The 27814-nt window shown below is 37.6% G+C and overlaps 1 protein-coding gene across 2 annotated transcripts in view; it reads left to right on the plus strand.

Annotated features, from left to right (window-relative positions):
* The window catches only part of SLC22A15 (solute carrier family 22 member 15), an 87517-nt gene that overhangs the window by 23123 nt on the left and 36580 nt on the right, over positions 1–27814 (plus strand). For both annotated transcript variants that reach the window (XR_011974813.1, XM_072644454.1), the window contains exons 2-5: positions 156–368; positions 6936–7068; positions 8044–8208; positions 22132–22261. Coding sequence is in view for 1 of the 2 variants with exons in the window: in XM_072644454.1 (XP_072500555.1) it covers positions 156–368; positions 6936–7068; positions 8044–8208; positions 22132–22261 (641 nt within the window). In the remaining variant the exon portion in view is untranslated. The remainder of the gene's footprint in view (positions 1–155; positions 369–6935; positions 7069–8043; positions 8209–22131; positions 22262–27814) is intronic.

The raw sequence follows: 27814 nt of genomic DNA on the forward strand, positions 1-27814 counted from the left end.
AGTTAGTGATGGTGTTGTATTATGCAGGATCACTCACTGCACTGGCCAGGAAGAAAAACATCCAAAGGAGGACTGTAAATTCATGAGAGTAAGATTTTTAAGGTGGATGGCAGATTTCTGTGGGATGTTTTAATTTTATGCCTTTATATTGCTAGCTTTATGTTGCCACGGAGGCAATCCTCATTGCACTGGTTGGAGCAACTCCTTCTTACCACTGGGACCTGGCAGAACTTTTGCCTAATCAAAGCCATAGCAACCAGTCAAGGACAGAAGACCAAGCCTTTGGGGAATGGTTCCTGACAGCCAATGGAAGCGAGATGCACAAGCATGTCCATTTCAGTGGCAGCTTCACCTCCATTGCCTCTGAGGTAAATGATTAGAAAATAAAGAAGAAACAAAGTAGATGGTGTCAACCTGAAAGAGTTTGTTCTAAGACAAACAAAATTAGGGTGTAGGTCAACTGCTTTGACTTCATTTTGTTTGACTGTAATTTGCTATTGTTTTTAGCTTTGATTAGGTCACTTAAAAACTGGCTTTTTTGTCCATAGTCACCTGCTCTTTGAATTTTACCTGTCTGAGTTTTAGGTCTGAGTCAAAGAACCATCCTAACCATCATCAAGAATAGTCATAATAATGAAACTGTGCTGTTACTCTCTGGAGAGTGGGGATAGGGACTGAGAGTGTATGTGTGATGTTCCTGGGGTTGAAAATCAGCCCCTTCTCAGACAGGAGGTGCTTAGAGTGCTGAGAAATTCAGTGATTTGCCCTGTCTCAGATAGAGACCTGTTCACTGGGTCTTCCTGTCTTCAAGACCAGCTCAGGAAACACCGGTAACAACCTTGCCTTCTTCAAACTTATCTGTTTCATTACAAGAATGGAAAAATGCTATGGAAAAATGTGTTCTTTTCTCTTTTCTCTTGAAAGAGAGGGGCAGAAATCCTATAAAAGAAGTTGACATGAGGGAACACAGAAGTTGCCATACAACCTGACAAATTTTTTTGGTTTTTTGTCTCGAATATACTTTTCATGTATAACAATTTACCCCATACATTACTATGATAACTATATTTCTTGGATATATTCATCATAATGGTAGCATTTATATGCCACTTTGAGATTTGCAAGTTGGTTTATAAATATATTTCATTTGATCCCCCCAAGAACCCAGGGAAACAGGCGCTATTATTATCCTCATTTTACAGATGAGAAAACTGAGGCTGAGAGAAGCTAAGGTCAGGCAGTGAATAGATGTCTGAGCCTGGATTTGAATTTGTCTTCCTCATTCCACTGGGTCCGGTGCTCTATTCACTGTGCCCCTAGCTGCCACTATTGGATTATATTAATATCTAAGTACATGGCACATGAGATTCGTGAGACAAACTGGAGCTAGGCTTAGACAACATGTAGAATGTGCCAGGTGCCACAGGGTGAGGGCTGGAAGTCTCACTTTCAAAAGTCCTTTTGTTGGAGGAGGTAAACATTCAGGCCAAGGCAGTAATCCTCTCTCCTCGCTGAGAGCAAGCACTGTTCAAAGGGGGATCACTTTATCCAAATCCCTTTGTTGTTGAGTCATTTCAGTCATGTTCGACTCTTCATGACCCTATTTGGGGTTTTCTTGGCAAAAAAAAAATACTGGAGTGGCTTGCCATTTTCTTCTCCAGCTCATTTATTGATGAAGAAATTGAGGCAAACAGGGTTAAATGACTTGCCCAGAGTTACATAGCTAGTAAGTGTCTGAAGTGAGATTTGAACTCAGGTTTTCTAGAATCTAAGCCTGGCACTCTATCCACTGTGCTACCTAGCAGCCCCTTACCAGGGAAGTCTCAAGACTACAGGTGACTTTCTGTGTCTTCAAATGCAACCCTTTGACTGAATCCAAACTTCAAGGACCTAGAGGGCCACCTGTGCCCTTGAGGTTACAGGCTCCCCACCCCTGCATCCTTAACCATCTCCTTAAGCTGTTGAAACAGAGGAGGCAAAAAGATCAAGACAGGGAAGAGAGTAGAAGTAACTTGTTCAACAAACTTTTATTGAGTGCCTACGTTTGATTTTGTGGAGGGCTACAAAGAAGTCTCTTGTGTCCCAGGAGTTTATAATCTGATAGGGGAATAACAAAAGGGAGGGGAGATCTAGAAAATGACTTTCATCAAACGGGGAGCAGTGGAAGGGATATTGTCTACAGCATCCCCATTGGTCACCAGTTCCTCTTGACCAGTTGCATGTTAGGAAGTTTTTCACTTGATTTTAATGCCAATTTGTTTCTTTGCACCTTGAGCCCACTTCTGCTTTACCCTCTGGGGCCAAATGGAGCATCCCTACCCCCTCTCCATTGGAAAAACAGCTATCATATTCCACCTCATCCAACACCTGTCTTCTTGCTTTGTGTTTCATTTTAACCTGTCTCTAATGAGAAACTGAGCCCATTTTTTTTAGCCTTGATTCTCTATCAGCTGTGTCTGCGGTCCCACAGAACTGCTCAGCTTAATCCTCTAACAGATACATTGCATTGAGGGGTATGAGCCTTCCAGTGTGATGGGTAATTGGGGAGGAAGATTTAACAAAGTTTATTGGTGATGTGAAACATTTGCCACATAGGCAGTGTTTGTGGACTTAGAAATGACTCTGTTGTCTCAGTAGGAGTGAAAAGTACAGGAAAGTACAGAGGACTGGTAGCTAAGCTACCATGAATCCCGAGGGTATGGGTATCAGTGTAGACTCTTTAGAAGGTTTCTGGATTTGAATGAGTTTTACTCAAGAAAGTAGAAACTAGGCAACACCATGGCGTATAGAGTGCTGGGCCTAGAGTCAAGAAGTCTCCTCTTGCTGAGTTCAAAACTGGTCTCAGACACTTACTAGCTATGTGATATTGGGCAAGTCACTTAACCCTGCTTGCCTCAGTTTCCTCATCTGTAAAATGAGCTGGAGAAGGAAATGGCAAACCACTCCAGGATCTTTGCCAAGAAAACCTCCAGTGGGGTCATGGAGAGTCAGACATGATTGAACAACTCATGAAAATAATGAAAAGTAGTTATCTGAAATGAAAATCACCCTTCCTCACCTCATGTTCATGTCAGAACTTGAAGACTTAAAGAGTGCTTTAGGAAGGGGCAAAGGAAAAAGGGATGCAGATGTGATTAACTTGATACTGTATGCTGGAGAGACTATAAGCTGGCAGGCTTGACTATTCTGAAATGAGCTTCTAATAGCCATTGGGGTGAATTTATGTAGCAAATTGCTGTCTGCTGTATTCAAATTATTCCCTGAGCTATGACTCATTCAGAAAGTACCAAGCATCACCGAGACACACAATTATCATGCTTAATTAATGTTTGCAACCAAAAAAGAGTAAGGTTGGATTCTTTAATATCATTGTGGATAATGTGGAACTGAAATGGACTGATTATTATCTTGAGATTAATATATTTTCCCTAAGCCATACCCCAGGGTCAAAAGAGAGAATATAAAAACTATTTGAAAAATCCACTGCAATAATTGCTTTGGAAGCTCGGTTTTTTTAATGCCTTGCTTCCTTATGCCTGTGTTACTGATTGTAATAGCCTGCACACTTCACCCATTAAGTGGTAATTCAGAATGACAACTACACAGAGCTGGAGCAAGTTAGTTAATCACCATGAAACTGTTTCCGAAATACCCTGTCCAAGGACTCCCTCCTCGCAGAAGGCCCCCGATTGCCCAATTTTCTCCTTTAGCAAGATCCTCCCATAGCGAGTGAGTTTCTGATATCTTTGCAGGAAGTACAGTATAGGGTGAAGGGACCAGAATTCAGCCAAGATTTCCTGAATTTTTCTCTCTCTGTGTAGCAAAGCCAATTTCCAGTACACTAGTCGGCAGGGAATAGCCCAGTTGTGTTTATGAGAAGATATTAGTCACTGCAGCCTAACATCCTAAAAAATCAAGCTCTGAGACTGAGTAGGTTGTGTTGTTGTTGAATGTAGTACCAATTTGGATTTCATCAGTTATTTCAAAAGCAGTACTTTCAAGGCCATTGTCTTCTAGTTTGAGAAGGCAGGAGGTTGAAAGGTTGAATGGGTAAAGACAACAGCCATGTGTCTTTCCTGACCTTTACAATCATGCTGTATACATATAGCCACCTCTAAGGAATTCTGTCATCTTGCCACCCTTAAGATGGCTGAATTGTATCAAGTAAGCTAAATATCAGTGAAGTTGAGATTGTCCAAGCCATGTGAATGAAGAGATTATATACCTACTTTCTGATGAGCCTAAAATTTCACTGCCATTATTCCACAAATTCTTCTAATATTTTGAGGATCCCTGACATCAGCCCCTCCATAATCTAGTTGGTGGTTCAATGAGTTTGATTCAGTGAGTCCAAAACCCAGTCCTATTCATCACCTTGAGACCAAACCTCTCCGAAGTTACCAAGGCTAATCCTTTGCCAACATACCTACCTACATCACCAGAATGAGTTGTATGCCATTCTGTCTTGACAGGGACTTCTAGAAATGCCACAGCCTAGGACCCACAGCCATCTCCCCACCAGGTAGTGCATCCAAATTACATTTCTCTGTAGATGTCTTCACTTCACTGTCAAATGATATCAGGCAGCCAGCTGGCACAGTGGGTAAAGGGCTAGATTTGGAGACAGGAAGGTTTGATTTTTTTTTTTTTTATTTCAAATCCTGCTTACACACTTACTAGCTATGTGACACTGGGCAAGTCACCCTCTCAGTCTTAGTTTCTTCATCTATAAAATGGGGATAATAATTCACAAGGTTGTTGTGAATGTCAAATAAGATTATTTATGTAAAGCCCTTAGCAAACCTTTAAGTGCCATATCAGGTACAGGGAATTATCCCTGAACTTAAAAGACCTGTTTAGAATCCTAGCTCCACTACTTACTAGCCAAATATCTTGGCCTGTTTTCCCCTGTTTCAGATTGAGGGGAATGGTGAAGGTTATCCCTAGTCTATTCCAGTTCTAATCCCCTATGAATCTTTGCCTTTTCTACTTTCTAACTCACTCCCATGCTTTGACATACTTCAATTCAACAAACATGCATAAATTTTGTTGTTGTTCAGTTGCTTCAGTTGTGTCCAACTCTTTGTGATCCCATTTGAGATTTTCTTGGCAAAGATCCTGGAGAGGTTTGCCATTTCCTTCTCTGCCTCATTTTACAGATGAGGAAACTGAGGCAAGCAGGGCTAAGTGACTTGCCCAGGGTCACCCAGTTAGTAAATGTATGAGGCCAGATTTGAACTCAGGGACAGAAGTCTTCTTGATTCCAGGCCCAGCTCCCTATCCACTATGCTATCTAACTTCCATTGTTTATTAAATATCTACAAGAATATGTGCAAAGCATGTCACTGGGCACAGAGGCAAAAATGAAAACTTGGACTCAATCCAAGAAAGAAGGGCTGCAGTTCCACTTTTAATGAATATATTTTGGTATACTGGGTTTATATCAGATTGTTTATAAATGATTTTTTGAAATTCCCCACTTAGAATATCAGTTTAGGAGGATTCAGTTGAATTGTATTTTCAAGTGCATCTTTGATTTACATAACGTTAAGGCATATTTCATTTCTAGAAGTTACACTGTATATTTTAAAGATTTGACTGATGGCTTCCCTACAAGAGACTCCCATAGAAGAATGACTATCATGTCCCTAATGTGCTTTATAACTGTGAATTGCTCTATGTGTAAAGTCTTACTGTTGTTATGCCCGCTTTTACTTGCTTTCCTCACCTCTTAATTATTGAAAGATTTTGGATGACTCTTATGACCTATAACAATGAGTGCTATCCAGCAATGGATTAGGCTGCCCTTTCCTGATGATCTTCAAGAGGAGGCTGGATGGTTCCTTGTGAAGGCAAGGGATTCATAGAAAGGGATTCATTCTGCAGGTGTGGTTGGACAATCTCTCAGGTCCCCTGGTCTCAGTGATTTGGGATAGTCCTCCAGCAATGTAAATCACATTGCATCCATGCCAGTCCCTTCTGAGTGATTCTTGTCCATATCCTCCCCAAAATTTGCCTTATTGGATCTATCTAGTGGAAGGAATAGTAGGTCGCTTACCTCCGCCCCTGCAATTTCTTTTTCCGTCAGCAATAAAATGTGGTTTCAATTAAGAGAATTTGTGAAAGCTGTTTCAAGAATGCAGGACTTTTCTGATTGGAGATTGCCAGAAGTCTGACTTCTAAAAGTCTGATCTCTAGTAAAGTATCACATTACCTAAAATCTTGTGGACCACTTTTCTTAATTATGAAAGCATAAAGTTCAGAGAAAAGCCAGGGCCACACAAATGATCATAGCAACCTAATTGTCCATCTCTCTTGAAGGAAGTAAGCACCTATTAAGTGCCTATTTTGTGCTAAGTACAATACTATAAGCCACAGAAGACACAGGAAGAGAAAGAATGCTTGCTGAGTTTGAGCCAGATGGACAGAACTCAACTGCGAAAATAGAAGCTATCTAAGGGTCAACTTTCTTGACCAATTTGGCTGCCTTCAGGAAGGGTGATGGGAGGAATTCAATTCTCTACTTACCCCAAGACTGTGTTTCCCCAGTTCTTTAGGAAGTATAGACTTAGATAATGATGGCTTTCTGAGAATAGAAATATCTCTCTTCCCTTTTATTGATTATGGTCCAAAAGTAGATGGAAGACATAAAAGCCATTAGCTTACTGGAGAAATGGGCCAACCACTTTATATGGGAGTGAATGACTATGGAATTGTTATAATAGTATTATAAAAAGAACTTTTCAGTATTTTGTTGAATAAACCTTGAACAGCATCTGAGTTGGACTCATTAAACTGCAGTCTGGATAATAGTACACCATATATGGGGAGAAGTAGTATATAAGCTGTCATTGTACATGCAACCTTTTAATGACTGATTCAATGCAACCATCTTTTCCCTTGGCCTAAAGGCCTCTTTTTTCCCCTTCTTTTAGTGGTTCTTAATTGCGAACAAGTCATACAAAGTGAGTGTAGCCAGCTCATTTTTCTTCAGTGGTGTGTTTGTGGGAGTGATATCATTTGGCCAACTTTCGGATCGTTTGGGGAGGAAAAAGGTCTATCTGACAGGTAAGTTACTGCAATCCTGATAAAGCCTAAATTTCATGGAAAACCTTATGTTGCTTTTTTCACTGTTCTTTGGGAATAACTTTTTAGAAAGTGTCAAGTTTTGTGTTGGTTGTGTCTGACAAGCAAACTACAGTTAGACCTGATTTTTTCCATGTATTCATAGCTTGACTTGCCAAGACCAAATATCTTAATTTTCACCATTATCTTTGCTCTCCTCTAAATTCTAGTCTAAGGATCTCATAGAATCTCAGAGTTGCATCGTGCCTTTTATTTGACAGATAAGGAAACTGAGGTTCAAGAAAGGTGAAATGACTTTCCCAAATTAGTTTTATATGGGGCCAGTGGAATAATGAGATGTTCTGCATTCATCCTTCAGCTGGATTTTCCTTCTTGTGGTTTGCCTCTCTTCAAATAGACTACGAAGAACTCTACCAAGTTCTTTTGCTATCGGGAGTGGGATTGTGCCTAGGAACCAAGGGAATAAACTGTTCAGTTTTAAATTATGCTGAACAGAATTCTAAGATTATAGAATTTAAAACTGGAAAGTCCCTTGGAGATCCAAATACCTCCAAACACCTCATTTTATAGAGAGGGAAACTGAGACCCAAAAGGAGTGAAGGGACTCTCCTGAGACATGCAGGTAATCAGCAAAAGGAAGGTTTTGAACCTGGGTCTCCAGTTTCCAAATGGGGACTCTCTCCATTGTATCACACTAATTCTAGTCTGGTATAGATAATTCAGAATTCACTGCTACCAGTCTTTGCTACCTAATAGTGAAAATTTCCATTTTTTTCTTCCTGAGAGCATTTACTTAGTAACTGTATGAAAAGGATATAATTTAAAAGACTGTAGCTTAAGAACATTCATATTTTCAAGGACTCTCTTTATAAAGAGGCAGATTAAATAAATTATTATCATCAAATATCATTTTGTTGTACTTTTTAGTGACTGAATGTTATTCCTTGCTTTTTTTAGGTTTTGCCCTTGACATCCTGTTTGCCATTGCAAATGGATTTTCCCCCTCATATGAGTTCTTTGCCATATCTCGATTCCTAGTGGGAGTGATGAATGGAGGGATGTCGCTGGTGTCTTTTGTTTTATTGAATGAATGTCTCGGCACTGCCTACTGGGCACTAGCAGGTAAACTTTTAGATTCATTTATAAACAAGATAGATCTGTGTAGACGCTGTTAAGACACCATGAGAACTGGCTTAACTCCAAAGTCTTGGAAAGACAAGTTCAATTATGAGCACTGTGTAGTGAAAACAACACTAACCTAGAGAATGGAATACCTAACTTTGAATCCTGGCTCTCTCTCATTATGTTAATAGACATGTCACTTCACTTCTCTGAGGTTCAGTTTGCTCATCTTTAAAATGAGGGGGTTGAATTGGATAATCTCAGAAGACCCTTATAGCTCTAGTGGTCTGGGAATCTGAGTGTTGTCTAATAGTCTCCATCTACTAAGTTTAGTTCCATTGTTTTTAATGTGACCTTGAACAGGTAACTTATGAACATGTCCTAGAATCACAAAAGACCAGATATGGAAAGGACCTTAGAAGTCACCGAATCAAGCCCATGAATTTGTTATTGTTTTTCAAGAAACTTTATTGATACCTCTTCTCTTTGCAGTCTGTTTCCACTTTGGGTCCCTCCACGTTGAACCTCTTCTCAGGACAAACAAGTATTAAGCACTGGTTCTGTGCCAAGTGCTGTGCTAGCCGCTAAGGACAAGAAAGCAGAAATAAACCAGACCCTGCTCCCAAGGGACAAGTTTTATCAAAGAAAAAAAATCACACAAAATAGATGAGACAGTGGAGGTTTCTGACAATATAGACAATATTCTTTGCTAATAGCCCTCCACCTCTCTACCACGGGGAAGGGGAACGTTTTGTCAATTATCCTCTGGATCTTCATTGACTTTTCAGCTACTAAGAGTTCAGTTTCCTCTAGTGGTGCTTTTCCTTAAATCATAGAAGCCATTGTGTGCATTGGCTATAGGTGATACAGGGACCTGGAGTCCAGAGGACTTGAGTTTAAAACTGGGCTCGTATATTTATTAACTATATGACCTTAGGAAAGTCAGTTAACCTCTATTTGCCTCAGTTTCTTCATTTTTGAAATGAGGATAATAATAGCATCTATCTCTCTTTTTTTTTTTTTACTATGCATATCTTTTTATTTTTTTCCCCAGTAACATGAAAATAGCATCCATCTCTAATGATTCTTGTGAGGATCAAATGAGATAATATTTGTAAAATATACTGCCTGGCACATAATTGGCACTATATAAATACTGTTTTTATAATTATTTTTCTATTTTTCTCCTATTTCTGTGGATTCACTTTGTATCAGTTCATACAAACCTTCCCATGTTTCTCTAAATTCCTCATATTCATTATTTTTAGTGCACAGTAATACTCCATTACATTCATACAGTTTTTTCAACCTTTTCTCAATTAATGGGTATCCACTTTGTTTCCATTTCTTCTCTACTCCCAAATAGTGCTTCTATTAATGTTATGCTATATGGTGGACCTTTGTTTCTGTCTTTGACTTCCTTGAGGCATGTGCTCAGCAGTAGGATTGCTGGATAAAAGGATATGGACAGTTTAATCATTTTTCCCCCGTAACTCCAAATTGATAGGAACTCTGCATTTCCATTAACAGTGCATTAGTCTGCCTCTGTCGTTAGTTCCCCTCCAATGCTGATTGTTCCCATATTTTGTCATCTTTCCCAGTATGCATGGTGGTAGGTGAAATCTCTGAATTGTTTTACTTTACTGTTAATGATTTGGAACATATGATCACTTAGAGTTTTCAGTGCTTCTTTTGAATTTTGTTGACATATTCTCTGGCCTATCGGGGAATGGTTCTTGGTCTTCTTTGTGTCAATTGCCTTTATATTTTGGATTTCAGACTTTTATAACTGATATTAGTTGTAAATATTTTTCCCACTTCGCCATTTCTATCGCTTATTCTACCCTTTTGATTTTATTCATACAAAAGTTGTAGAATTTTATGCAATTATAATTATCTTTTATGATCTCCCTCTCATGTTAAGAATCCCTCACATACACACCCCCAGGCATAATTTTAAAAAGTATTTTATCTTGATTCCTTGCAATTTTTTATGGTATGTGGCATTTTATATTTAAATTACATGCCCATTTTGAGACTCTTGTGTTATATAGTGTAAGTGTAAGTTGTTATAGTGCTCTAAACTTAATTTCTGCCAAAATGTTTTTCCGTTTTCCCTGTAATTTTTGTGGGGGAAAATGCCTCCTTCCCTTGTTGACTGATGTTTTTTGTGTTTGTTAAAAGCTGAGCTCCTGTTTTCATTTCTTTCTTCTCTTATTTATCTCGTCATTTTTCACTGATCATCCATTTGTGGGCCTAGGGGGAAGACAGAGGGTCAAGATCTGTGATTTCACTGGGTAGGTCAGTAACCAGTGAGGAAATTCCCTGTATCAATGCAGATATGCAAGTGCTCTGAAATTCAGTCTTAACAAATTACCTAGGAAGAGGGAGGTTAAGTAGCTTGTTCAGAATGATACACCAGATAGGTAGGACTTGAACTCAGGTCTTCCTGACTCCAAAGTCAGCCCTCTATCCACTATGACTTGCTGCCTTCATTTCTGTTCTTATTTTTTGCTTTTTAAAAAATACTGTACCAAATAGTTCTGATGACCACTACTTATTATAATATTGTTTGAGGTTTGATAATGCTATGCCCCCTTCATTCATACCTTTTATAATTATTGCCCTTAATTTTAGACTTTTATTCTTCCAAACAATTTATTCTAAAAAGTATCACCTCAGTGATTTGATTGATATATCCCTAAATTTGTAAATTAATTTATGTGATATCCAGGATTTTTTTTATATTAACACAGCCTAACCATAGACAGTGGACATCTCTATTTAAATCTCCTTTTACTTTCTATAAAGTGTGTTTTTAAGGTTGCATCTATACAACTTTTACATATTATTAGGTTAACACTAAGATATTTTATGTACTTTGTAGTTATTTTGAGTGGAATTTATCTTTCCTTTTCCTTTTTTGTAGGAGCTACATACATGTGCTGATTGTTTTTATAATTTCATTTTTTTATCTTGCCACTTTACTGAAATTACTAGTCACTTCACTTTCCTCATGGGTTTGCTTCGGTTTTCTAAATGTACTATATCACTATTTAGTGATAAATTTGTCTTCTTGTTGCCAAAATTTATACCTTTAATTTTGTTCTCTTTCTTTATTGCTGTAGTTAGTATTTCCATTACTGTGTAAATTCAGAGCGAAAAGAAAGGGCATCCTTGCTTTAACCTTATCAGGGAAACTCCTGATGTTTTTCTGTCACAAACAATGCTAGCACTTGGTTTAAAGTATATTATTTTGACAAACATTCATTTTACAGATGAGGACTAAGGCCCAGGAAAATGAAGTAACTGACCCCAGTTACACAACAAATTAATGACATAACCAAGGCTCTTTTTTGCCAACACTTAAGACTCCCGGATCCAAACTAAAGACAGAAAGAACCACAGAGATCATCTGTTCTTACCCTCTCATTTATAGATGAAGATAGAGGAACTCAGAGAAGTTATGAAACCAAATTTCTAAAATCTTTATTTTTTACTATATTGGCATAAGATGTTGCCCTAGGAGAAGGCCTTTACAAAGCTCTTTATCTATCCAGGCCTCACCCCCAGCTTCTAGAATTTCAAAAATGAGGATTTTTCTATTGTAGAATGTGGCCCAGGGAATTTGCGATCCACCTAATTCCAGTGAACCCAAGACTATATATAAAGGATGAATGAAGTTGTAACATACTGATTTACTCCAATATGTACTATAATGCTTATCATTTTACTCCCATGTGTACTATAGTGCTTATCATTCCCCATTTTACAAATGAGGAAACTGAAGCCCAGAGAGAAGTTAAGTGACTTGCTATAGTCACATAGAAAGAATCAGAAGTTGGATGTGAACACTGATCTTCTCGATTCCATGCCCAGAACTTTGTCTACCCTACCACCCTAAGGAGTTGAATGGGAAAGGAGGGGATTTGACAGAAACTGATCCCTGTCCCTACTGTGGTCCAGCTAAATCAGCTCTTAGAGTGTAGGGGAGAAATAAATTGAGGCCATGTATCAGCAAGCACCCTAACATACACGGGGGGGGGCCTGCTATCACAGGTTCTTAAATCTGCTTTTCTAAAAGGAAAGCAACTTTCGAGGGCTCAACAATCACTTTAATCAAGCACTTGTATCATTCACTTAGTTCAGGGGAAAAGTCAGCACCTTGAATTTCAGAGAAAATACAGAGAAGTACAGATCAACAGACATGGCTTCCAACTGAATGACATAAGCAATATATACATCATAAATCAATAGACAGATCCAACTGTCTGACCATTATATACATCCATAGTTACCAAAGAGAGAAGCACTGACATCTTGGTTTACAAAGTTGGGAGGCTCCTTAGTGGCTTCCTAGAGTCTCATCTGGCCATACACTTCCAAAGAGTAAGCCCCAAAGTAAAACCTCACCCTCTGAGTATTTATACATTTTTTAGAGTCAGAGGACGTCACAACCCTTGAGAATCAGTGCCTCATGAGAAGCTTAACAAAAGGTGTGGGCCTTCCTACAAATCTTCCCAGGCCCATTAATGGGTGGGGAAGATCTTCTTTAATCACATTATTCAATCAAATCAATATGTACAGTTATTAGAGAAGAGCTGTTGAGCAACGTGGAAATCAGCTGACTTCCCTGGCCTGCCTCCTAGTCTTTTCTGCCTTCATAAAGAAATTAATTTTAGATGAGCTAAAGGATTGAGGGACCATCTAAACTCTGCTGCTTGGGTTGCTTTACCCATTTCAAATCATGAGTTAGAACTGGCAAGAGAAATGTAGTTTAATCTTCCACTTTGAAACACACAAAAAATACCCTAAAACTTTTTTTTTCTCAAAAAGCAGTCAATCAGACCATTTTCAGCTGGAATTCTCAAACTAGTTTTCTCCTTCATGAGGGGAACTCTAGGCCTACAGATTGTGGGGGGATCGAGCAGGTGACTGTGTACCCCTGACCCCCATCAAAAGCAGAGAACTACCTTGACAATGAGCTCAAAAGTCAAGTAAATGGCTGGGGAAATAAGCAAAAAACTGGAAAAAGAATCAGACTGTAGAATCTTACTCTGGTGACAAGGAATACCAAAATATACAAACAGAAGAAGATAACAATGTCCAAAACCTCCAAGAAAAATATGAATTTGTCTCAGGCCATGGAAAAGTTCAAAAAGCATTTTGAAAATCAAGAAAAGTAGAGCAAAACAATTGGGAAGAGAAATGAGTGATGCAAGAAAATCATGAAAAACAAGTCAACTGCTTGCTAAAGGGGACCCAAAAAATGCTGAAGACAATAACCCCTTTAAAATTTGACTAACCCAAATGGCAAAAGAGATCCAAAAAGCCAGTGGGGAGAAGAATGTCTTAAAAAGTAGAATGGGCCAAATGGAAACATAGGTCCAAAAGCTCACTGAAGAAAATAATTCCTTAAAAATTAAAATGAAGCAAATGGAAGCTAACGACTCTATGAGAAATCAAGAAATTATAAAACAAAACCAAAGGAATGAAAAAATAGCAGACAACGTGAACTATGTCTTTGGAAAAATTACTGACCTGGAAAATAGATCCAGGGGAGACAATTTTAAAAATTATTGGACTACCTGAAAGCCATGATCAAAAAAAAAAGAGCCTACACATCATTTTCCAAGAAATTATCAAGGAAAACTTCTCAGATATTCTAGAACCATAGGGTAATATAGATATTGAAAGAATCCACCAATCACCTCCTGAAAGATATCCTCAAAGTAAAATTCCTAGGAATATTATAACCAAATTCCAGAGCTCCCAGGTAAAGGAAAAAATATTACAAGTAGACAGAAAGAAACAATTTGAGTATTGTGCAAACACAGTCAAGATAATACAAGATCTAGCAGTTTCTACATTAAGGGATTGAAGGGCTTGGAATATGATATTCCAGAAGTCAAAGGAACTAGGATTAAAACCAAGAATCACCTACCCAGCAAAACTGAATATAATACTTCAGGGAATAAAATGGTCTTTCAATGAAATAGAAGACTTTCAAGTATTCTTGATGAAAAGACCAGAGCTGAATAGAAAATTTGACTTTCAAACACAAGAATTAAGAGAAATATGAAGAGGTAAACAGCAAAGAGAAATTATAAGAGACTTACTAACATTGAACTGTTTACATTGCTACATGGAAAGATAATATTTGTAACTCTTGAGACATTTCTCAGTATTAGGGAAGTTGGAGAGATTATATACATATAGACAGAGGGCACAGGATGAGTTGAATATGAAAGGATGATATCTAAAAAAATGAATTAAGGGGTGAGAGAAATATTTTGGGACAAGGAGAAAGGAAGAAATAGAATGGGATAAAATATCTCTCATAAAAGAGGCAAGAAAAATCTTTTTCAATGGAGGAGAAGAGGGGGAAGGTGAAAGGGAAAGAGTGATCCTTACTCTAATCAGATTTGGCTTAAGGAGGGAATAACATACACACTCAATTTGGTATGAAAATCTATCTTAGACTACAGGAAAGTAGGGGGAAGTGGCTGGGGTGGGTATGGGAAATGATAGAAGAGAGGACAAATGGGAGGAGGGGATAATCAGAAGTAAACACTTTTGAGAAGGGACAGAGTCAAAAGAGAGAATAGAATCAATGAAGGGCAGGATAGGAGGGAGAGAAATATAGTTAGTCTTTCACAACATGACTACTATGAAAGTGTTTTTCATGACTACACATGTATAGCCTATGTCAAATTGCTTGCCTTTTCAGTGAGGATGGGTGGGGAGCGAAGAAGGGAGAGAAGTTGTAACTCAAAGTTTTAAAAACAAATGTTAAAATTGTTTTTACATGCAACTGGGAAATAAGACATACAGGCAATGGGGTATAGAAATCTGTCTTGCCCTACAAGAAAATGGAGGGGAAGGGGATGAGAGAAGGGAGAGGTGTGATAGAAGGGAGGTCAGATTGGGGGAAGGGGTAATTGGAATGCACAGTGTCTTGGGGTAGGTGGAGAGAGGAGATGGGGAGAAAATCTGCGACTCAAAATCTTCTGTAAGTGAATGTTGAAAACTAAAAATTAATTAATAAAAAAGAAAGAAATATTACATGTAAAAGGGAAACTAGGTGGTACACTGGATAGAGCACTGACCTTGGGATCAGGGGGACCTGAGTTCAAATGTGACCTCAGATATTTGACACTTAGCTGTGTGACCCTGGGCAAGTCATTTAACCCTGATTGTTTCACACACACATTTCACACACACATGGAAAGAAAAATTTTAACATTCATTTTATTTTTTGAGTTCCAAATTTGATATAGGCTATATATATGTACAGTCATGTGAAACATATTTCCATATTAGTAATGTTGTGAAAGAAGAGATAGACTGAAAGAAAAATACATAGAAAAAATTGAAAATAATGTGCTTTGATCTGCATTCAGGCTTTATAAATTCTTTCTCTGAATGTGGATATCATTTTTCATCATGAGTCCTTTAGAATTGTCTTTCATCATTGTATTGCTGAGAATAACTGTCATTCATATTTGATCATCATACAGTGTTGCTATTACTTTGTATAATGTTTTCCTGGTTCTGGTGACTCTACTTTGTATCCAAGTTTCATTTCTTATAGCAGAGTAGTATTCCATTATATTCATACTCCACAACTAGTTCAGTCCTTCCCCAATTAATGGGCATCCCCTCCATTTTTGCTGGATCAAAAGGTATACACAGTTTGATTGCCCTCTGGGCATAGTTCCAAATTGCTCTCCAGAATGATTGGATCAGTTCACTGCTCCACCATCAGTGTCTACTCCACTGTTTCACCAATAGTGGAGGAGGAAAATTGTATAATTTTCCTGCATCTCCTCCAACAGGTATCATTTTCCTTTTCTGTCATATTAGCCAATCTGATATGTATGAAGTGGTAGCTCAGAATTGTTTTAATTAGTATTTCTCTAATCAATAGTAATTTAAAGCATGTTTTCATATGACTATGGGTAGCTTTGATTTCTTCATCTGAAAACTGACCTTTTATCAATCAGATAATGACTTATATTATGTATTTGACTCAGTTTTCTATTATGTATTTGAGAAATGAGACCTTTCTCAGAAACACTTCCTGTAAAAATTGTTTCCCAGCTTTCTTATTTCCTTCTAATCTTGGTTGTGTTGATTTTGTTTGTATAAAACCTTTTTAATTTAATATAATCAAAGTTATCTGTTTTACATCTCATAGTGCTATCTTTTGTTTAGTCATAAATTCTTCCCTTCTCCATAGATCTGACAAGTAAACTATTCCATAGTCAAATACGTGCATTGTGTTTGGTACTCTGCTAAGCACTTTTCCCCTTCTTTTCAGAAACAGGGGGCTATGGGTATAAAACATTGAATATTTCTGTACTGAATTATTCGGTAGTTTTGTTGAATTGTTCTTTTTTTCTGTCTTGTTATTCTTTGTTCCAAGGGTAGATCTCATGGTAGAGGAGAGGGGATGGATATATTAGAAAATTAAGAATGTGTAAAAATAAATTAATGATTTAAAAAGAAAAACAGTATAGTGACCATTTAAAATGCATATTCCACTTACACTAGTATAGTCTGGCTTTAATTTACAAAGAAATTAGCAACAGTCTTACTTCTACTATTAAATTTAACTAAAGAAGACCTTCTAGGTGAGTTTTAAACCACCACTAAAATCTTAACCATCAAAAATTCAGTTATGAATCTTCTATATTTTTCATGAGCTTGTCACTTTCCTACAAAAATTCCAGTTTTCCATATTGATTTATAAATGGACTTAATTTGTTTTTGTTTACTTAATCTTTCGCAAAAGGTTAGTGAGAAATAACTCATTCCCACTCAATTTGTGGTGGCCTGTTCCTATCAAATTTGCCTCACTTGGTCAATGAACAAGGTCTCCTGATTTCTATCCTTCTGTCCTTCAACTAGAAATAAAAAGACATAAAATAATCCCATATTTAAGCAGTAGGACCCCTCCCTCTTCTCTGCCCCTTCCCCCATTCATCTTTCAACCTATTTCTATCAGATGGTGACAAGTTTCGTAGTTGTGAGGCCAGTACGGCTGCTAAAATAGGAGGTGAAAATAGAAGTTATAGGATGTCTTTCAGAGAGGAATGAAAAAAAACTGTGGTGATTCTGCCACTGCACACATGATCTAGAGGAAAGATGACTGCCTGTGGAGTCAAAGGAGCTGGGTCCAAATCCTGACTCTGACACTTACTACTTGTGTGACCACAGCTAAGACACTTACCCTCACTGGGCCTAATTTTCCTCATCTTTTAAATAAATGTGATAGATCAGATGACACCTGAGTCCCCTTCCAGCTCTGGAGCCATAATCCTAGAATTGACTAGTTTAGTGATTGTCCAGGACCAGACAGGTGCTAGGAGGAAGTGAGCCTGAAGATACTCTTTCTTTGTGCTGTAAGTGTATTAATTCAGCAGTCATTCCATATGCCTTGGGGTGTGCCAAAGAGAATGCCAGGGATAACCATTCTGTCATCAGTTCAATTTTTTCACTTATTATAAATAGGTAAATAGATAGATAATGAATATAGAGATAAATAGGTATGAATATAGATAGATATGAGTGTAGATAGATATGGATATAGAGATAGATATAGACATGGATATAGATAGAAATAGGTGTAGATAAGTAGACATGGATATAAAGAGAGATATAGTTAGGTAGACATAGAGATAGGTGGTGGATAGATATGGATGTAGCAATAGATATGGATATGGATAGAGACAGAGATAGATGTAGATATAGATAGATAGATAGATAGGTAGATAGATAGATAGATAGATAGATAGATAGATAGATAGATAGATAGATAGATAGATAGATAGATATTACTTTATTTTTTGCTTTGGACCTCTGATTCATTAGCACGGGGAATTCCCAGTCTAAATATTTCCTCCACATATGCAAATTGACAACTTACCTTAGAGAATTGACTGGGGCACTGAGAGATTAAGTAATTATTCCATGAACACATGCTTGTTTTATTCAGAGGCAAGACTTGAACATGGAGTCCTCCTCCTGACTCCAAAGTTCATAGGTCATAAGCCTAGAGCTGGAAAGACCCTCAGAGGCCATTTGTCCAACCCCTATCGTTGTACAGAGGAGGCCATTGAAAACCGAGGAGGCTAAATGAGTGACTTGTCCAGTGTTACATAGGTGGTAAACATCAGAAGAGGAATTTGAATTTGAGGCATCTGACTTGATTCTAGAGTCAGCATTGTTTCCACAATATCAGCTCTCTCTCACTATTTAAATAAAAATAAGAATTCTTTTCTGGTTGACCGAGAATATCCTTCTCTTGGCTCATGAAAATTCCACAAACCTTCTATTTTAGGTTTTATTTTGTCTCTTCTTTGACATTTCAAAATATGAACTTTGTCTCCATTTTAGCTTTTGTTTCCTCTTCTTTAATGCTTCAAGGTATTCACTTTCTTTGGTATTCTCTTCATTGATACAGATCATAACACTTTTTTGCATAAGTTGCTGTAAAATAAAAAATCACAATGGCGATTGACACAAGGTAAAGGGAGAGGCATGCATTTTTGGATATGATCACCATGTAAATTAATTTTATTGGACTGTAGTTATTGCAAGTTTTTTCTTTTTTTCTCTCAGTTTTAAATTGGGGGAAGGGAGGTGGGGAAGTGTACAAGATCAGCAATAGTGATAAAACAGAACCATTATAACATTTTAGAAGTATACAGAAGAGAGAAGGAAGTTCAGATGGATATACAAATAAACAGGACAGTTGTGAAAATAATATAGAATTTATCATATGCTTTTTTAGAAGTAGGTGGTATAAAATATGGATTTTCTGTTTTATGTAATACACTACTGTTGCTCTCTCTTAGTATTTAGGTTCAGAATTTTTTTTTCCAAAAAGGAACCCATTTTGGTTGCTGCTGAAGGAGCAAATTTCAGTGATTACATAACCAGACTGAAAACCCCAGCATCAGCTTTCCGGTCTTTTACCCCCAAAATTTACTTCATTTCAAATATTTCCTATCCTATGCCTGTCGTTCGTCTTATCTCTTCTTTCTCTTTCCTTGCCATTGCTTCTAAAATAAAATATTAGTTCTTTATCCTGGAGTTTAAGGCCAGTTGCAATTTTTCCCTATTATACCTTTCCAGTCTTAATGAACACTTTTCCTTTTCAATTAGTAAATCAAAGCATTTATTAAGCATTTACTGTGTTCCAGTCGCTATGCTAAATTCTGGGGATTCAAAAAAAAAAAGGTGAAAACAAGCCTTTTTTCTCAAGGAATTCACATGTAAATAACTAGTTAGATATAAGATACATTGTGTTCATCCTTCATTTTCGAAGACCGTGCCATCAGAGAAATGATGACATGACTTGCACTTGGCTTTGTTTTGACTCAGAGAGGGCTGTGCAAAGTCACCAGCCTCACTTTCTCCTCCTGAGCCATCTGGATCCAGTGACCAGATATTCATCAGGATAACTGGAGACAGCCCATGATGCATATAAGTTATATGGAGCATACATGGAAGGTAATTGCAGAAAAAAGGCATTAGCAGGTGTTGGGGGGAAGGAGATGGGGGCAAGGAGGGACTAGAAAAGGCCTTTTGCAGTTGGTTGGATTTGAGCTGAGTCTTGAAGTAAGCTAGGGAATGTAGGAGTGGGAAGAGAGGGGACAGCCAGTGAACATTCAGTTGGGAGATATAGTGTCCTGTAGTAGAAATAGCAAGTAGACTGGTATAGCTACACATATGGAGAAAAGTAATGTCTAAGAAGACTTGGAAGTGGGAAGGAACCAGGTTATGCAGAGCTTCGAATGCCAAATGGATGATTTTATATTTAATTATAGAGCTAATAGGGAGTAATTGGTATTTATTGAACAGTAGGGTGACATTGTCAGGCCTGTGCTTTAAGAAGATCGCTGGCAACTGAGTGGAGGATGTATTGGAATGGGGAGAGGCTTGAGGCTATTATAATGGTATAGGCAAAATATAATTATTAAATAAACCTAAAAATATAATTGCTCATATTTCTCTGCATTAAATTCCTTAATCTCCTACGGAGAATTATTTATTAAAATTATTGAATATGTATTTTATTAATAAGTGAAATAAATAATAAAGCAGATTATTTATAATATTTTGACTATGAGAAAGACTATATCTAAATTCATCTCAAACCCTCAGTATAAGGCAGATGTCTTTTCTTCACTTCCAGAAACACAGTTTTTCCATTCCATCCATGACAGAGGCTAATTAAAGTCTCTCAAGAATTTTCTCCATATTTCTCAAGATAAGAATTAAATTCAGTTACTCGAAAAATAAATTATTTTATTCCTTTTGCTTCACCCTTTCTTCAAGCATTGTAAGAAACCCTTTCCAGAATAACAGTAGACTGCCACTTTTTTAATAACTCCTGATAGAATTCTTTTTAAATTATTTTCCACAATATATCAATTAAGATAGTTTCAGAAAGAAAGGCCTTTCTTCCTTCTTTTTCCCTGTATTCTCCACAGGTTATCTCATAATTCCTCACAGGTAAAAGATAAAACACATCTCCTCTGATTTCGTTAGAAGAAGTACATTATAGATAGACTTACAGTAGGAACTGCCAACTACCTTTTCTGCTCAATATTCCATTTGGCTTTTAAAGATACTACAACCACAGCTATAGTCTGGATGGGAAAGTTTTAGTTAACAGATGTTATACTATGTTCAGGAAATACCAAGCATTCCAGTTTGCCTAGAATATAGGGTGCATGAAAGGCAATAATGGGAAGTAATATTGGAAAGATAGGATGAGGTCTCATTGTGAAGAGTTTTAAATTCTAGGCTGAAGAGTTTATCTTTTAGATACATGAAGTTCTATTATTTGGGGATATACGTTGAAACCTAGGGGTCAGTTAAATGACTTAGTGAATAGAGCACCAGGTATGGAGTCAGGAAGACTCATCTCCTTGAGTTCAAATCTGGCCTCAGACACTCACTAGCTGTGTGACCCTGGGCATTTAACCCTGTTTGCCTCAGTTTCCTCATCTGTAAAATGAGCTGCAGAAGGAAATGACAAACCACTTCAATATCTTTGCTAAGAAAACCCCAAATGGGGTCATGAAGAGTTGGACCCAACAACAATGAAACCTAGAAAGAGCTTTGTTATGTAGAATACATCTTGTGAAAATACTTGTAATGGGGGGGAAAGAGTAATGTATAAGATGTATGTTTTGTGTATTGGAAAGATAATTTAATTCTGTACCCCTCCTCTTGCTTCCAAAGTGTTTAGAATCTGGTTTGTGGCTGATATTTCTGTGCCTTGGCCTAATCTTTCAAAGGAGTTATATGGTATCCTAGTTGTTTCCACCTAACATAGGTCAAATCTAATATGATAGGAAAAATAAATTAAACAAAAGCTTCCAAACTTCCACTTAACTGATTTCTTTTCTTTTTTTGTGTGGAGGCAATCGAGATTAAGTGACTTGCCCAGGGGCATACAACTAATAAGTGTCTGAGACCAGATTTGAACTCAGGTCTTCCTGACTCCAGGGCAGATGCTCTATCTACTGTGCCACCTAGCTGCCCCTTAACTGATTTCTAAGCTCCAGCCATTGACCTACTTATTTTAATCATTTTTCAATACAACAAAATTCTAGTATAACAAAATAATTTGAGGGCTTTCTTAAAAGCCATTGTGACAGTACTTGTACTCTCATGGTTCACATGTTCACTTCTTCTGTCCCACTGATTTGTCCACTTCCCAGTCTTCAGGTTATAGCTCTCATTGCTTGATATTTGCATGTCATTCCATTTTTATATTGTCCTTTAATTGTCAGTTTCATTGACAATCTTACAACAGGAAAGGAATTCTCATACTATTTGTGATCAGAAATGATCTTGTGGAATGTTCTTTCTCTAGTAACAGTTGTCTTCTCTGTGAACTAGGATCCATCGGTGGGCTGTTTTTTGCGGTGGGAATTGCCCAGTATGCTCTGCTAGGATACTTCATTCGCTCCTGGAGGACACTTGCAGTTGTGGTTAACCTCCAGGGAACAGTGGTCTTTCTCTTGTCATTGTAAGTTCATTTTCTTTAATTTTAACTTAATCTGTTACAGTAGTATCTTAGGAAGATGAACGCTATTGCCCGGTGGGAGCTTGCCTTGCTTGATGAAGAAGTAATTCTTTATCAGTTCTCTAATACTTTGCAGCTTTTGGAAAGATGATTAATGTATGCATTGTATGGATGCTTATTTAAAATGAACTCTTGATATAAAGATAGAGAGACAGAGAAGGGCAGAGAGAAATAGAGAATGATAGAAAGCTAGAGAAATAGATGCATAGATAGATAGAAGGCTAGAGAAAGATGCATAGATTGAAGGAGAAAAGGGGAGAGAGAGAGAGTAGAGAGGACAGAGAAATGCATAGATACATAGAAGGATGGTAACATGCATAAACATAAATAGAAGGATAGATATAAAGCTCTTGATATGAAATTTATATTACAGGATTGTGAAAATAGAGAACTGATTTTTTTTATATAACTTGAAGGCAGCATGTTGTAAGGGGTAGGGGCATAGCTTTGGAGTCAGGAAAACCTGGGTTCAAGGACTACTTTGGGAGCACACTAGATAGGTCATTTCACCTCTCGATGTCCTAGGCAATTCTCCATTCCTATGGGCTATGGAGGTGCTGATCTGCATCTGTGGAGGGAGTCTCCACAGTGGGAGTTCCCTTCAGGTCTGAACACCAACTCCATCCCCCCAAAAAGAAATAAAAAATATAACGCACCTGAAAACAATGATTTTTTATTTTAATTTATAGGCATCTTGTAGTACCTACTGATAAAATGTGAATTTTAGATGTATTATTTAGGCCAAAAGCAATTGTAGTTGTTAAATTTGGAAATGTATAAGCCATAGGATCTGCAAGCATGGGAGAAATTCATGTGATCTGAGGGAGGGAGAACAGCAATGGGCAGCTAAGAGATGCAGGGGATAGAGGACCCAGCCTAAAGTCAAGAAAACTCCTCTTCCTGAGTCCAAATCTGGTCTCAGACACTTACTAGCTGTGTGACTCTGGGTAAGTCATTTAACCCTATTTGCTTCATTTTCCTCATCAGTAAAATGAGCTGGAGAAGGAAATTGCAAAACCACTTCAGCATCTTTGCCAAGCAAACCTCAAATGGGGTCGCAAAGAGTCAGACTTGACTGAAAGAAGTGACCAACAAAGAGAGATCAGCAGTAGAAGGGAGATTGTGGAGTCAGCAAAGTACTGTGAGGTACTATTCCCACGGCCATAGCTCAAAAGATACACCATGTTATAAACCTGGCAATCTTAAACCCATTTGCATCAGAGTGTTTTGCTACTCTGTGAGCCCAGAACTTGAATTTTTTATAATGAAAGTCAGCATCAAAAAATAGCCAACTTTGCTGGAGTGTGTTTTATGTGTAATGATGATCTATGTATATAAAATGCCTTAAGGCTTGAGTAACACTTTACATACATTAACTCATTTGATAAAATGACTAATCTTTCTATAGAGGTTTATTTAAACTTCATTCATTCAGAATCTCGACCTGTTTCGACTGAGCTGGACCAAAGTTTAATATTCTGTAGTCTGTGCGGGGAGGAGGAAGAAGTACATAAGTACCAAAATAATAGGTAAAGAGTGAAAGGGAAACATTTTAACCTATAAGAGAATATTTCTCAAACATCTGAGAAACATTCCTTTGAATGCAATGAATGTGCTAATGAAGATGATCCTTACTTACTCGGGCCTGGCAATATTTTGTGAATCATAAATTTGCATTGTGTATTGGAAAGGTATGTTTGAAGCTTCCGTTCTTAACTGCCATCTCTCCTCCTTCCTCCCTCTTCCCCCTTCCCTCCTCCCTGTTCTCTCTTCTTTCTTCCTTTTTCTTTTAATGGCCCCATCCCATGGGATTTCCAAATTTTTACCTACACATGACTCTAAAACTTTAGTCCTAACCACCTGCAACTTAACTCTACCAGTGTGTCCTCCTAGCCCTTCAAATAATACATCTAAACTTGAATTAATCTTTTTTTCTGCTCTTTATCCTTTCCCAAAAAATACACCAAACTCTTGCTCTTCTCACTTATTTCTCCATTTCTGGTTCTAGCGCCATCTTCCAAGTTACTCTGGCTTTTTTTTTAACCGATATGCTGTCTCTGACTTTTCTTTCCTTTCACTCACACTCTAAATTCTGTAGATTCTACCTTAGCAATCTTGCTTCTTCGCTTGCCCCTAGCTGTCTACTCACACTGTAGCTGCCCTGGCCTCCTTGCCTAGGGTTAGAATAACCTAACTCACTTGGGAAAGTCAATAACCTAATTCATTTGAGGTAGTCTCCTAGCCAATTTTCCTTATTCCAGTCTCTTTTCTCCAATCTGCCCCTTCACACTAGTCATTTTCCTAATGCATACATTGATCACATCACTTATCCACCCAGAAACCTTCGGTGATTGCCCTTTGCCTTATAAATAAAGCAAAAACTTCTGCTTTTAGCATGGCAAACCCCTATGCAATTTGGCTCAAATTTACCTTCCCAGTCTTAACTCAAAATGGTCCACTGCACATACTCATAAGTTTCAGCTGAACTAGTTGTCTCTTCATTTGCATTTCTTGATCTACTCGCCCCTTGATCTACGCTGTGCTCATATCATTCTCCCATGATGGGAATGAACCTCATTCTTTCCTTCCATCAAGGCCCAACTTGGGCACCATGTCCTAATAATACTGCCTTCCCTGACACCCCTTTCCCCTTTTCACCTTCCCTTTCATCTCACCTAGGTGCAAGTGGTCTTTTCCCCCAACAGTTTCTCATAGCCCTTTCTTTGCCTTTTCATCCCTGCAGCTATCACACAGTTTGTGTTTCTATTTGTGTGTTTGTCTTTACACTGTAAACTACTTGAGACAGGATTTATGGGATATTTCTCTTTGCATCCTATCATCCATCACAGTACTTTATATGGTCAGGCTTGTTGGATTTAGTTGACTCTAGCACAGTGCTTGTCTATAAGGAACTTTCACTAACTGAAACTGACCTTCCCTTTTATGTCTCCTCATCCCCAGCAGTTAATTCTAAATCTGTGATCATGTGGTCTTATAATAAAGGATTTCCTTTAATCCATTGCTTTTTAAAATTTAGAGCACAGAGGATGAGTTAAGGAAATATGAGATTACCTTCAATATAAGTTTTGGATACTTCATTTCAATGATGTGGGGAATCCCAGATGATGAAACTCTTTCTACCAGTGTAGGTCCACACCTTCTCTGCAATGACTAGGATCAGAGACCTGTCTAGATAGAGCATGAGAAATTAAGTGACTTGTCCGAGAATATACTGCCACTGTATGTCAGAAGCATGGATTGATGTCAGTTGCTCCTGGTTCCAATGCTAGCTCTCTGCAGACTGGACCATAACAGCCTCTTTGAACCATCTAATAGGTTGTGTTTTTTTAATAGCCTCAATAAATTTCTTTTTATTTTTAGGTGATTTTTTTTAAAAGGAAATATAAAAGACCTAAACTATTCTGAAATTTCCAAGATTTTTGTGTAGTTTTTTCTTAACCCAATTGTGATCACATTTGATCTTTTTAAGAGTTCTTAGCATAAGGAAACTATGTTTTATTGTTTTGACCATAATATCTCTAAAGGCCTACCTAGCACAGAAGGGCTCATCTCTGTTAGGTTGACCACTAAATGATGAATCTTTGGCTATTACAATCCATGAAGCAAAAATGGCCCTGGCCCTGTGCTTTCAAGTTGTAGAAGAAGTTCCAAGAATCACACATAATTTTCATAATCATTACATTAACTATAACCAATCTTTCTGAAACCTTTGTCAACTGACCAAAAAATGGACACTTTTTTTGAGGAACTGAATCTTATCAGTGTCAGCAGTTCCATGACAGACATCATCAGAAGACAAAGGAAGTTGCAGGTAAATGGAAGGATGGCTCTTTAACAATTTTTGGATAGGCAAACAAGAGAACTGAAGAATTTGTGTTTTATCACCCACCCTCCTATGCAATATGAAGCATAATTTAATGGAATACTTGGATATCTTGTATTGTTTATGAGAAGCAGAAATAAAAATAATAGTTAATGTTTATATAGCACTTTTAGCCCAATATTTCCTCTGGTCCTCATCACCCGTGAGGTAGGCACTGTAATTACTATTATCATTTGCATTTTACAAGTATAGAAACTGAGTCTCAGAGAGTTTAAATGATTTGCAGATGATCTCATAGTTAGTAGTTGTCCCAAGTGGAATTGTCTGGTGCCTTTTCCACTATTCCACACTAATTTGATGCTTCTCAAAGGTAATTGGAGCTGCTGATCTCTTGCAAAGGATAAGATATTAGAGAAATTCTATGAAGAATGAGACAGTATTCTTTAAACTAGGGATTATTAACCTGGGGTCATGAACTTTTTAAAAAAATGTTTCTCAAGATTGGTTTCCCTTGTAATCCCATGTATTTTATATGATGCATTTTTGGAAGTACTCTGAGAAGGGGTGCATAGGCTTGTTTCCCCAGATTGCCAAAGGATTCCATGACACCAAAAAAGGTCCTAAACCAAGTCAGCTACACTTTGATATTCTAAGACATCCATGCAAAGGTCAGCACAGAAGAGGAAAATGAAAAATATAGTGGAAAATAAGGCTCAGGTTTGAGAAATGAAAAAGTTCAGAGCCTTAGAAACTGTACAGAAGCTTCATACCTTGAGATTCTGAATACTTTCTTCCAGAAGGCAGACAAAAGGAACGGGACATGATGAACACAAAACATCACAAAAAGGGAAATGTACTCTTTACCATTTTGTTACCATCTGCTGGCTATTCGCTAGATTATTGTTGTCTTTCCTTAGATGTGGCACTGAGTTAAGATTAGATGGTCCTGGAGATCTCCAGTCTGGATTCTCCATCTTTGTCATTTCCTGATCCAAGTGGTTCAATAACAGGTTCAATAACCTGTCAAAATCTTTATAAGTTTCCATTCTGGGATCCATTATGTTAACTGCCCCTCTCCACTTTGTGTCATCTGCAAATTGAGAAGTGGCCCATCTATGCCAGCATCCATGACATTGATAAAAATATTAAGTGTCATAAAGCAAACACAGATCTACATAATACTGAACTAGACGGCTTGCAAGCTGACGTAAAATCATTGTACAGCTAGTCTTTGGTTCTAGCCAGTCAACTAATTTTAAGTCCACCATCATCTAACCCTTATCTCTCCATCTTTTGCACAAGAATCATATGAGAGACTTTGCTAATTGCTTTCCTAAAATCTAGGTAAAGTCAAATCAATAAGAATTTATTAGTCATCAGCTGTATGCTGGACATTGTGCCAAATTCTGGGGATACAAAGAAAGAAAAAATAATTGTTATTCTCAAGGAACTCACAGTTTAACAGGAGAGATAATATGCAAACAGCTGTGTACAAATAAGCTATATATGGAATAAATTGAAGATAATCTTCAGATAAAAGTCATAACATTAAGGGGGATCCAGAAAGGCTTCTGGGGCAGCCAGGTGGCGCCATAGTACATAGAGTGCCTTGCCTGAAATCAGAAAGACTCATTATCATGAGTTCAAATCTG

This window comes from Notamacropus eugenii, chromosome 2 (assembly GCF_028372415.1).
Source record: "Notamacropus eugenii isolate mMacEug1 chromosome 2, mMacEug1.pri_v2, whole genome shotgun sequence".
NCBI classification, from domain to species: domain Eukaryota; kingdom Metazoa; phylum Chordata; class Mammalia; order Diprotodontia; family Macropodidae; genus Notamacropus; species Notamacropus eugenii.